The sequence below is a fragment of the Gekko japonicus genome, unplaced genomic scaffold, assembly GCF_001447785.1.
Source record: "Gekko japonicus isolate JY-2015 unplaced genomic scaffold, Gekko_japonicus_V1.1 scaffold3414, whole genome shotgun sequence".
Classification (NCBI taxonomy): domain Eukaryota; kingdom Metazoa; phylum Chordata; class Lepidosauria; order Squamata; family Gekkonidae; genus Gekko; species Gekko japonicus.
Genome location: NW_015175470.1, coordinates 47,560 through 60,878, shown reverse-complemented (window position 1 = coordinate 60,878; position 13,319 = coordinate 47,560). Strand labels below are relative to the sequence as shown.

The 13,319-nt window shown below is 44.8% G+C and overlaps 2 protein-coding genes across 2 annotated transcripts in view; both read right to left on the bottom strand.

The window, feature by feature from the left end:
* Positions 1 to 1,157, bottom strand: part of LOC107122809 (metalloreductase STEAP4-like) — a 30,604-nt gene extending 29,447 nt beyond the window's left edge. The window contains exon 1 of the mRNA XM_015425951.1: positions 1,056 to 1,157. The gene's annotated coding sequence lies outside the window, so the exon portion shown is untranslated. The remainder of the gene's footprint in view (positions 1 to 1,055) is intronic.
* Positions 1,158 to 9,175: 8,018 nt separating this feature from the next.
* On the bottom strand, positions 9,176 to 10,111 carry LOC107122801 (olfactory receptor 14A16-like). Its single transcript, XM_015425942.1, has one exon. The coding sequence runs from the start codon at positions 10,109 to 10,111 to the stop codon at positions 9,176 to 9,178; it is 936 nt and encodes a 311-aa protein (XP_015281428.1).
* Positions 10,112 to 13,319: the final 3,208 nt, after the last annotated feature.

Here is a 13,319-nt window from a genome sequence, read left to right as displayed (position 1 = left end):
CAGTCATTTGGCAGCGTCCTGCCTACAGAATGACAAGCAGCTTAGAGTAATCATGAATCCAATCAGAATGCCTGGAAAGTAAACAGAGCACTGCGGAAGGTGTATAACATTGCTAAAGTAATAGATCCCCCTCATCTAATGTGCACAAGTTTCGCCTTTATTTAAAGTGGGAGATTCTTGTGTTAAATCCATGCAAAATGTCTATGGAATGTGTTTGGGAAAGTTCTGTTTGTTGGCTGCATTTATCTATTGTTTCTTGTGATAGCAAATAGTTCCTTTGGTGTTTGGGGCCCCAGATATCCCAAGTACCTGCTACTACTCTCTATTAGAGACTTTCTTGAATGGAAAAAAACCCCTGCTGCCTGGAAAGTAAAATGGAGGAGGACAACTGTTGACTTTGTCCCCACCAGAGTTTCTGCACTCCAAATCCTCCCCCACAACCAGCTTTTCCCCAGCTTTGAGGGAATTTGGCAGCTGCTTGAGCCTGGAAGTGTCTTTCTCTATGGGCCATTGGAGAAACATTACACCCATTTGTTTGTTTGGTTCTGTTATTGATACCCCACTTCCCTCCCCAATGGGAACCCGAAGCAGCTTACAACATCACTCTCCCTTCCTCCTTTTTGTCCTCATCACAACAACCCTGTGAGGTAGGTTAGGCTGAGAGTACGTGATGGTCCACAGTCACCCAGTAAGCTTTAAGCTTTCATGGCAGAGTGAGGATTCAAACCTGGGTTTCCCCAAGCCTAGTCAGTACTCTAACCACTGCATTACACTGGCTCTTGTTTGTGTGGAATGTCTACTTTGGCCCTGATATCCTAATCTGTCATCTGCAATCATTTTGTTGTGTCAACAAAGTGGGGAGGGATGGAGAGACAGAGATAAAGAAAAAGGACAGAGTGAATAGCTTTTCCTAGACATTGCATCACATTCTTGCACAGGTGACTGCAAACACTTGAATGTGGCACTAATTCCAAAGCAGAAGCGCTTTCTGAGAACTCTTCAAGGCTTGGGGGTGGGGGACCATAGCAAACACTTGCATTGAAACTGAAACTTACCTTTCACACCCAGTCGTCTCCTGTGGTTCCTCTCCCCTTCTGTTGTTGAGTCCAGCTACAGCTGCTGCAGCATCTGGATAAGGGAACTGCAGAGTCTTCCTGATGCTTGGAACACAGTGGGGAAATCCTCGGTCACCCTCAGACATTTATGAGCTGGAGAAGAGTGGCAGAAAAGGGAGGGGGAGCAGGGAAGTTTGAGGATTTTGCAAGACCTTACCCCAAGAAAACAAGTATTTCCTGGCAAGAGTCTTGGGGAAAATCCCTGCCCTGGTTTTGTTGGGTGAGGTTCAGTTGCAGTTGCTTTCTCTTTGTTCACACTGGTGAGTGGCAGCCTTTTGTGCACTTGCCAGTTCCTCTAGTCCTGCCTGCCTTCCTGGCTGAGCTTTGTGCCTCGAAGTTCATAATCTGCTTTAGAGACAAGAGCATTGAAGAAACTGTGGCAACAGGAGTGGCAGGAACAGCTCCCACCTGAGCTTTAGATGAGAGGTAATTACTCTGGAGGAGTACCCATGTTTTTGGCTGCCTGCACTGAGAGACTCCTGCTGTTGTTCCACTCACCCCACTTCTACAAGCAGCGAGGATACTCATCAGGGTTGGGTTCCCTTAGAAGGAGAAAGTAGTGTAGTCTTATAATGTAGAGGGTATTTGTTTTATGTACAAATAGAAGGGCACGGGCATTCTTACAGGACAGCATATCCCAACCTCACATCTCGTCCTGAGAAAGAGAGAGAGATTCCACCGTGTGCTCCATCTCACCCCTCTGCTGTGGCTGTCTGCTTCTCTGTCTGAATTTCTCCTTTTCCAGTCTTGCACATGGTGCTGCTTGTAATCTATATAACTATTTATCAACAGTCCCCTCTACATGTGATACTTATTTCCACAGATAGGGGGCACATTCTCCCCAACAGATTTTTCTACAGACTCTGGTGAGCCCCTGGGACTGCAGAAAAACCAATAAAAGTAAAAAGAGAACCCTGAGGGAGGATTGAAACCCCCCCCCCCAAATATTTTCTGAAATGGCCACCTCAAGGCCCCACCACATTGACAGTGAGAGGTAGACTAGCTGAGAGACAGAAAGGGGAGGCAGCAGAAAGCAGAACTGGAGCTCCGATAGGGGAGGATTCCTCCTGCAGTATGAATGGCTAAACAGCAGGGGTTTGGAGTCAGGCCAGGGACTAGGATTGCCTGCTACAGGTTGGGAAAGTCCTGGTGATTCTGTGGTGAAGTCTGAGGAGTGCAGAGTTTGGGGAGGGGAGAGGCCTCAGCTAGATATAATGCCACAGTCCACTCCTTTTCTCCAGGGGGACAGATCTCTGTTTTCTGCAGTTCAGTTGTAATTCTGGGGGAATCTCCAGGTCCTACCTGGAGGCTGGCAAACCTAGGCCTAGTAGCACCCTCTGGTTGACTTGATACCACCTGACTTGCATGATTCAGCTAGGCCTGGCTGCTTGCTATTGTTCCACAGCTGCCACCCTATGAAAGTCAGTGCAGTATAATGGTCAGAGCTTCAGAGTAGGGTTTGTGAGACCCAGGTTTAGATCCCCATCTTGCTGTGGAAGCTCATTGGGTTATTTTGGACCAGTCACATACTTTCAGCCTAACCTATCTCATGGGGTTGTTGGGTAGATAAAAAGGAAGAGAGAATAATGTAGACTGCTTTTGTCCCCACTGTGGAGAAAGACTGCAGTTTTCCTCGGTAGAAGCTACAAGGGAAAAGGTAATGGAAAGCTGAAGAGTGGCAGATAAAGGTAGGTTGGCTGGTGGGTGGAAAGGGGATGTTTTGTCGGAGGCTCATTCTCAGCAGGTGGCAGGTCCTTTATATGAGTAAGCTTGGCATCTTTAATCCAAGGTGCTTGGGTATATATATCAAAGCATGAGTAAGATATTGTAAATTAGCAGTTTTGTTAAGTTCCAAGGTCAGTGATGGGAGGACAGGATGAGAGATACCAATATTGCCCTTGGATTCTCCATCCATCCTTTCCCTCTCTTTCTCCTCAGTCAGCCCCTTACCAATAGCAGTGTTATATAAGGATGAAGGTGGCAATGGTTGTTCTGAAAACCTCTTGACTTCAGGGACGGAGCATTCCTTCCCACATGGTTTATGTAAAAGAGTACCAATCTGCTTAGTGAGTAGATCAATCCTTTCAAATATTTTTGTAAAGTTTCTGAGACTAGAAGAGTCTGAGATGTTAACAGAGCGAATGTCTCTGGTCTCTTATTTGTGGTAGCATTTTTTCTCAAAATCTCCTCAAAGGCTTCCATGTTGATTGGAGGGTCCTCTTGAGAACATACTCAGAGGTCATTAAAATTACAAGGAGCTGAGGATTCATTAGCTAAACAGTCAAATCTATTAGAGATTGTTGTTGGTGAGGGCTTTTTTGTTTTTTTAAAAAAACCCTCTTCCATTCTACTCTGTTTACAAACCAGCATGTATCCCTCCAAGGGTACTGCTCTTTTCTTCCTCATAGTTGTTGCAGTTGGTCAGCTGATTAATGTAATTAATCTAAATCTACCTGGAGCCGCTGGATTTGCTTGTACTCTAGTAAATGTGTTAGATGAATACTAATTATGACTCTTATGGAGCAAAAAACAAAGCTAATAATAATGGAAACCTAATTTAAAACATAATAGTCAAATATAAAAAAGTGAACCCTAGAGGGCAATTCCATAAAATGTATTTTAAGGTTAAAAACTCCTACGCTGAGTCTCTTTTTATTTATTGATGGAGATCGCCTGTAAAGCAACAGAATAAAAACAAGCTGAGCTATCTAAATAAACCAAGGCCAGCCTTAGTCTAGCAAAACACATCATTCAAAAATGATGAGAGAAATAGAGGCTAGCAAGCTCAACTAGGACACAGCTTAATTAACCGATTTAACAAGATTTAAAACAATCTCCTCAAAACAAAGCCACTAGCCGTTACATCATCATCCAACTAAATCTAGGCTGAGGAACAATCAACAGAATTTCAAAAAGACAAAAGAAAAAGAGCAAACCAGTAAGACTGAACTAAGCATTAGGCAATTTCCACGAAAGCAGGCGAGCCGTGTTGGAACACTGCCCAGCGGAGCTGCTAAAACAAACCACTCTGTGGCTAATAAAACCGGGGAAAACACACTTTAAAAGATCAACAACCCGCAAAGCTACAAAGGATTTACAGCCACTAAAAGACCAGCTACAACAGTTTAAAATGAGATAAAATCAAGCAAAATATGCTTGCGGATCAGAGCTTGAGTAGAAGGCAGTGGGAAGGAGATAGAGATACCAACTCTAGGTTGGGAAACTCCTGGATATTTAAGGGGTGGAGCCTGAGGATGGTGGGGATTGAGGTGGGGAGGGACTTCAGACATATATAATGTCATAGACTCCACCCTCCAAAGCAATCCTTTCCTGCAGGGGAACTAATGTTGCCAACTTCCAGGTGAGACAGTCAAACTACATACAACCGTGATATGATTATTACATTTAGTGTAAACAGTTTTATAAATATTTCATAAGTAGTGTTAACATCTTTTTTATAAATGCATAGATATTTGCTTACTCTGAGGAGGATAAAATCAGACTATTAACAGAATTGCCAGTTTCATTTGGAAATGTGGAAGGGGATAGTTGTAATGATTGGAGTCAATTACAATATTTTAAAAAGAAAGATGTAAGGTTAAAACTTCATGCATCCTCCTTAATGAGGTACTGTAGAGAAAACAAAATTCCTGGAGGATCAAGACTTTACAACTCCCCGGCAATGTTCAGGAATGATGAAGGCTTTTAGACAAAATGGGTTGCAATCAATGCTCCCTCTAAGCTGTGGAGTCTTGTGAGCAAAAATTCTACTTTGTGAGCTACTGGCATTAAAGTTGTGAGCAAGTAATTTGGCTACTGCATAAATTAGTTTACTCTGGAGCCATCTTTCCTGAGCTAAGACAAAAATGTGTGAGCCAGAGGCTAACAAAATGTGAGCTAGCTCACACTAATTTGGTTTCGAGGGAACACTGGTTGCAATTCTTAATAAGTGCTCTGAAAATGTAATCTTCAAAAGAAGAGAGAGACAAATGTGATAAAAAGACAGAACTGCCCCCTAGTGGCCATTTCAAATGCAAAAGGTGCAAAATTTGTTCGATAACATCAGAAGGCTCCATTTTTAATCTACCAGGAAACCAAAAAATAACTTTATATCATTCCTCCGCCTGTACAATGGCCAATGTTGTATGAAAAATAAAAACTTCACTTCACTTACAGAGCATTTTCTCAAAGAGGGTCATGGTGAGAATGATTTAAAATATTTGGTATTGTATGTGACTAAGGATACCCAGAATTAAACTTTGTTGGTCTTAAAGGTGTCACTGGACTCAAACTTTGTTCTATTGCTCCAGACCAACACAGCTACCCACCTGAATCTATATACATGCTAACGTCATTCAGTTCACTCATCTGTTTGTAAAGTATTTTATTAGGCTGTATGCTAATCTGCTGCTGATCACAGGTTTTACCAATTGTCTTAACCCAATATAACTGGCCTTTGCTGGCAACATCCTCATCATCCACTAATATAGCAGGCCTGTAGCGGGGGGGGGGGGCTGACAACAGGCAATGTCCCACCCTTAATTTATCTTGCCCTCCCTCACTAAATAGCCATGTCTTTTCTGTTTTTGTCCCCCCCCCCTTTACTTCCTAGCGAGGTGCGAGCTGCATACTCCGGGGAACAGGAATACCCAGCTCCAGAGGAGCAGAGTGTCTGGCTGTGGGCACCCCAAGATGGATGTACTAAAAGGAATGACAGGATTGCCCACTTGAAACCATGGAAGAGGCTTGAAGCCCCACTGGAGATAACTGGAGCTAGGATGCCAGTTGACTTGCATGGGCTCCAAATACATTGCAGCATAAAAGAGGTTGCAAAGAAAATGCGGAATGGATTTTGTATTAAAGTCTCTGGGCCCAGATAGACTACTCTGGGACTGAATGACGGTCCCTAGGAATAGGAATAGTGCTCTGGGACTCGAATGACAGCACCCAGAGTAGAATGATGCTCCCTAGCAATAGAATCTGTACTCTGGGACTGGAATGACAAAGCACAGAGTGGAATGACAGTACCTGGGAGTAGCATAAACATTCTGGGAGTGGAATGACAGGGCACAGAGTGAGATGAGATTCCCTAGTAATAGAATCTGCGCTCTGGGACTGGAATGGCAGCCCCTTCTTTGTAGAATGATCCCATGTAGAGACTTTGCACTTCATCATAGTGTTCTCCCTCTTATGTTGTGTTCTTTACCACTGTACTCATCCTCCCCAATAAAAAAATAAATTCTGGCTATAGGCCTGGAAGTCACCCATTTCACCCTATTCTTTATAAATCTGGCTTGTTCCAAGAGAATCTAGTTAGGAGAAGTTTAATAAAGATCCCTAAAGTTTTTTTTAAAAAAAGGTTTCATTCCATCTCAAGGACAGCTTATTAAACCTTAACCAGGGACCTTTGGCCATAGTGGTGCAATGAAGAAGCCACATATAGTCCTCTTCATTGAGGCTGCTGCAAAGATGCCCCCCCCCCAATAGGTGCCCGCAGGTGCTGGCACTGATCAGGGGTCTACTGCTCAGGCAACCCCTTCTCAAGCTGTTTTTGACGAGGCTCAGCAGGAGGAGGAGCTGCCTGAGATGTCTTTTAGGGTAAGCCTTGGGGAGGAGAGTTTTACAGCTCTGGAGCTCACCCCAGGGGCTGAGAGGCTTATGGTGGAGATGGGAGAGAGGCTGGGTGAACTCCAGCTGACCGCTCCAGCTCCTCCCAGTTCCAGCAGGCCTCCAGAGGAGGGACAGGAGGGGAGGCTGCAGGAGGCAAAAGACGAAGAGATGAAGGTGCATCCTGAAGTGTTGGCATATCAACCCCTTTCCCCTGTCAGCCATCTCTTCCTGGCTCCCCAAGATATGGTGTGACTGCCCTGAGCTCCTCAAAGGAGGCAGCAGGGGTGCCTGCAGCTGTTGGTCAGCGAGGGTGCCCATTCACTTCCAGTTTCTGGAAGCACTTCAAGCTGATGGAGAATCCCTGCTTTGCACAGTGCCAGCTGTGTAGGGCCCATATCAGTCATGGGAAAGACCTCTGGCATCTCATGACTTCCAGAACCATATGAAGAAGCACCACCAGTTGGTGCTTCTTTGTGGTGGTGTGTGGGTGTGGGGGGAGAATGCTGCTGGGTTGCCCAGGTTGCTACCACCAGCCAGCCAGGAGGCGAGTTGTCTTGTGACCACCTCCAGTGCCTTCCCTAGCAGAGAAGCTTGGTGAGGGTGGCACTATGGTGCCTGGGGGGACAGTAGGCAAATAAGGGGGTCCCTTGCCTCATTGCCAAAATGGTAGCTTCAGAGCTACCCTTCTCCATCATGGAGAACACATCTTTTCACAGGCTGTACTAGGATACCTATCCCTGGTACATGCCCCCTGCTCACACCATACTGAGCAGGACAGTGGTGCCCTCATTGTACAGGGCTGTCAAGGACACTGTGAATGTGCCATTATCCCATGTTTTCTGGAGAACTGTGCCCTTCACATCCAAAATCTGGACCTCGCCTCATGCACACAACATGTATCAGTCGTTGACTGTGCACTGATAGGAAAATGGCAACATTCTGGGTGGGGGGACTAGAGATAGGCAGGGTCAGGTCCACTAGTCCAGCTGTCACCAGGCTCTGCTGCATGCTGAGGAGATCAATGGGCCACTCATGGCAGACAGAATCTCAGCCACCTTTGAGAGACAGTTAATGGCATGGGTAGGCAGGGACCTCTCCATAGGCTACATGGTGACCGATGGCGGCTCAAATATGAAGGCAGAGGCAAAGTGATTGGGCCTCACATGCATTTACTGTGTGCCCCACCTTCTCCACCTTGTGGTTAAGGATGCTTTGGGGCAGGGGTCCACAGGGAGTCCCAACTGGGTTGCTGCAACACACAAGTTCTGACATCTCCTCCAGAAATGCCAGCACATCACGGGTCACTTTTCCCACAGTGCGAAAGATAACCGGTCGGCTGTGGGAGAAACTGACACTGACAGGCATGCTGGAGCATCATCTGATCAGTGACATCAGCACACTCTGGAACTCCAACTTGGCTAAGGACTTTTGGGTAGATGGGCAGCAGCACCACACAATTACAAAAACCTCCAATGTGTGGCTATCCACACACCAGTGTAGTAGGCTACCACAAGCCCTTTGTATCTATCCCAAAAGCTTAGGAGCAAAAGGGCAAGTCTCCCAGCCTTTCAGGGAGATTAACAAGGAAATCAATCCTGCAGGGTGGGCCTGCAGGATAAGTTTCCCCCAACAAAGGACAAGTTACCTGGTAGGTGATCACTGGATTTAAAACACTAGAATTAGATTGAGGTCAGTTGAAGGCAAAAACCACAAGCAAGTGCAATTTAATTTTTTTATTAAGGTGCAAAGAATATTATTTTAAAAATCATGATTGTTAGGGAAAAGAAGAAATATAAGAATAAAAATATTAGCCAGCACAGTAGTACAAGGGTTCCAAATTACCCGATGTTATTCCATCTCAGGCTGAAGGTTCTCAGCATCAAGGCAGTTCTCTCTCTCGAGAGAGAGTTAGCCAGAGCCAGCAAGCTGTTTGGCCCTCTCGAGCAAGCAATCAAGATGGCTGCCAGGAGCATAATAACAACTGCATGGTGTATAGCGCACAGTCACAGACACCGGCTAACTGAAAACTAACATTCTTATGGGTAAGGGTCCAATGTGGTTCCAGGCCTGAAGAACCAATGAAAACCCTTAGAGGTGATGTAACTCTCTGTTACTGGGCAAATTACCTATAGAGTGACTTGATCAGCATGGAAAGAAATGAAACTTACTGCAGATTTGTCTCAGCCCCTTTCCCACAGGTGAAACCCATAGACTTCAATTAGTTGGTGCTGGAAGTTGGTGCTAGGCGCTTCCTCCTCTGCACAGCTGCGGGTTATCTTAAAATAACAAGGTCAGCTTGCTTCACTCAGCTGTGTCTCTTCTGTCTCTGGGAACTCTGTCTAGGCCACATTTTGAGGCCTGAACCAAAGGTTTTTTAAATGACCAAAGTTTTTAGGGAACCATTTTCTTCACACATACAGCTTTCAGTTCGCATGTACCGTTAAGCCACATCATGTACTGTTAGAAGGATAATTTAATCTGAATAGTTTTTTCATGCCAACTTTGATCTCTTGGTTTCTCATGCTGTAGATCAAAGGATTTAGCAAGGGTGAAATCATGGAATATATCACAGATAATGCTAAATCAAGATGGGATGGGGTTTTCAAGGTTGGCATCAGGTAGGCAAAGGATGCAGTGAATACTAAGGTGGAGAAGACCGTGAGGTGGGGAAGACATGTCGAGAAGGCTTTTTTTCTTCCCTGCACAGAAGGGATTCTAAGCACCACAATGAAGATGTGTATATAAGTTACGATAATGAAGATAAAGCAGCCAAACAATAGGATAATACTTAACACAACTGCCACAAGCTCAATTCGGTATGAATCAGAACAAGCAAGCTTAAGTAACTGTGGTATTTCACAGAAGAACTGATTAACAATGTTAGAGCAGAAGGAAATTGTGAAGGTACCACTGGTGTGCAATGCTCCATAGAGAAGACCGCTGATCCATGTGGTGCCAACCATTTTAATGCAATCTCTCATGTTCATTATCATTTCATATTGGAATGGATTGCAAATGGCAACATACCGATCGTACGCCATGGCTGTGAGGAGGAAAATATCAGATGCTATAAAGGAAACAAACAAGAAAACTTGAGTAACACACCCAGAGAAGGAAATATGTCTAGTATTCATGAGGGAATTCATCATGGATTTGGGGACAATGACTGAAATTTGGCCAAGGTCCTGCATGGCCAAGTTCATCAGAAAGAAGTACATGGGGGTGTGCAGGTGATGATCAAAGGCTATTGTAAATATGATGATAAGATTCCCAGTAAGAGTTGTCACATACAATACAAGGAACACAAGAAAGTGCAGAATCTGTAGTTCCCAAACCTCTGAGAATTCCAGGAGCAGAAAGTCAGATCTTGAAGCGTTGTTGGACATTTTGCACTCGCTACAAATTACATTAAGCCTGTTGAAGGAAATGGAAAGTACAGCTCTGTTGAGTAATGAGTTAAGCTGCATTTCTAGAACTGGATGGTAAGGATGAATCATATTTCTAATTTGCTCATTAAAAATAATACCAAGACCAAAACTGCCATCCTCATTCAGTGGTGGTGGAAACTGCAGTAGAGTCACAGCTGACTTATAGTGATCTTGTAGGTATTTTAAATTAAGAGGTGAAGGTGATCTGCTATTGTCTTCTTCTGCATAACAACCCTAGAATTCCTGGGTGGTTTCTCAACAAATACTAACCAGGGCCAACCCTGCTCATGTTCTAAGATCTGATGATATGAAGCTAGCCTGGGCCATCCAGGGAAAAGTCCTCATTCAATACCCCCTCCTTTAGGTACTCCATGTGCAGAGTCTTCCTTTAACCTCTCCTCATTTTAATAATTTCATTTTGAACTAAAATTAATTACTAATGACTGGGACAATGAGACATCCCTGCCTAATTTGGGTTCGATCTGGTCATTTGTTCTGTTGGTGCAAAAGTGAGAAGGGATCCCCCTTTGGACCTCCTGATGGCCACTGTGTGACAGAGTGTTGCACTGGATGGGCCATTGGCCTGATCCAACATTGGCTTCTCTTATGTTTTTATGACAAAAGGCTATGCTGTGGCTCCATGGGATCTGCTTGGACAAGACTCATGTGTGATGGGGTATGCAGTTCAGGGTGAAGCAGCAATGGTCTTCTAAACAGAGGTATGTAATGTGAGATGGAGAAGATTTCCACAAGACTGAGCAAAATAGCTGGCAGGATGCAGTCCTTTGTTTTCTAATTTGTCACAAATAACATTTTACAGGATAGTCCTTAACCAGGCATTCATTTCGTTTCTCTGTCCCTGTACATTTGGTGGAAAGGATCAGTTTCAGATTTTGAAAATTATGCAAGAGCTGGGTCCAGCTAGCTAGACCAGTTAGCTTCCCCCCATCTTTTAAAATGCTGAACTCATTAAAACTTTTTGGAAGAAAAATGGATGCATTTACCATTCATTTTCAGCAGACTTATCCTCCACTATTCTATGTCCTGCTTCTAAATTTGCTCATTGTATGGATGCAATATTAAGACCTAGGGAGACAAAATAGAAGGAATCCCTTAATCCCAATCAAAATGGTGTCCCCGTATGTCCAATATTTCAATTAATCTTTCCATTAATGTACATTCACTTTCCATTGAAGTATACAGGCTGTCATTTTTGAAGGTAAATATTACAATTGGTCTTAACAACTTGCTGCTTTACTTTTTTTGGAGGGAGGAGACTATTGTAAAACCTGGTCAGTTTGAGCACTTGCACTCCTAACTTTGTATTTATTTGTTGTTGCTTTATTCTTAAACAGAAATATTAAGAATACTAAGAATAAGGCTCATTGTGGAAATAAATACAATGAGCTCTAGAAAGAGGATTTGGGAGAGTGCCAAGGCCTTGGGCACTCAGTGTCAACGTGCTGTGGTGACCTCAGCAGGGTATAATGACACAGAGTCCACCATTTTCTCCAGAGGAACTGATCTCTGCTACCTGAAGAGCAGTTGTAATTTTCAGTGATCTCCAGCCCTCACCTTGAGATTTGCAACAATTTTTACCCAGGAAGAAATGGCTGGTTTGGAGGGTGGAGTCTATGGCATTGTAACTGTCTGAGGTCCCACCCTTCTTCAAACTTCACCCTTTTCAGGCTCCACCCCTCAAATCTGCATGAATTTCCCTACCTGGAGTTGGCAACCCTATCTCCTTCCCAGCCAAGCATCCACCTGCCATTATCTGCCCCTCTGATATCAGCTTTGCATCTCCTCCCCCCTCCTTCCTGGAGATCAGTTGTAATTCTGAGTGATTTCCACCCCTCTCCTGAGATTGGCAACTGTGGCCACCCAGAAGGAAATGGCTGGTTGGGAGGATGGAGTCTATGGCATTGTACCTGTCTGAGGTCCCACCCCTCCTCAAACCTCACCCTCTCCAGTTTTCATCCCTCAAATCTCCAGGAATTTCCCACCTAGAGTTGGCAACCCTATCTCCTTCCCAGCCAATCATCAACCTATCTTTATTTCCCCCTCTCTCTTCAGCTTTCCATTTCCCCCCACACACACACCTGCAGCCTCTTCCATGCTCTGAAGCCCTGACTGCCGCAGAGTCCACCATTTTCTCCAGGGGAACTGATCTCTGCCATCTGGAGAGCAGTTGTAATTCTGAGTGATCTCCAGCCCTCACCTGGAGATTGGTAACAATGGTTTCCCAGGAGGAAAAGTAGTCTTTCTCTGCAATGGGGACCAAAGCAGCTTACATCATTCTCCTCTCCCTCTTTTGACTTGCACAACAACCCTGTGAGGTAGGTTAGGCTGAAAGTCTGTGACTGGTCCAAAATCACCCACTCAGCTTCTACAGGAAGAACCTGGATCTAGCAGACCCTGTTCTGAAGTGCTGACTGCTACGCCTATGGCAGCCAACCTCCAGGTGGAGCCTGAAGATCATCAGGTATCACAACTGAACTCCAGACAACAGATTTCTCCCCCCCCCGGAGGAAATAACTGCTTTGGAAGGTGGGTTGTATGACATTCTGTACAGCTGAGGCCTCCCCCCCCAACCCTGGCTTCCATAGACTCTACCAGGAAATCTCCAGGAATCTCCCTACCTGGAGCTGGCAACCCTAGTCATCAGGACTGGTCCCAATGACTTCCTCACAAAGGCCTGCAAGGGGTTTCCTTCCTTTGTCTGAACCAAGCTTTGTTGCCAACATGGCTAAATAGGCTCCAGTTTACCACTCAGCTGTTTGCCTCCCACCCTAGTCTCATGGGCATATCTCACTCCTTAAATTCACTGTAACCACTCATGGACTCATCACTGCCTTTTTAGAGGGATAGTGAGACCCCTCTGGCCGAATCTCCCTATTTGGAGATGGAATCCCCAATCTTTGGGGGAATCCCTGAAAAGTTGGCAACCTAAGGGTCTGGCCTTTTCTTGCTTTCCTGGGCTACCTCCTCCCTTTGGTATTGTGCAGAGCAGGGGAGATTATGTGGTCAGAGCACAACACAGATTATTAGCCCAAAGAATTTATTTAACTATTTACACAGTTATGGAGCACACACACACACTAGGAGTGAGCACACACTATGAACCAACAGGACATAAATCAACATGGGTTAAACGCAATCCTATTTC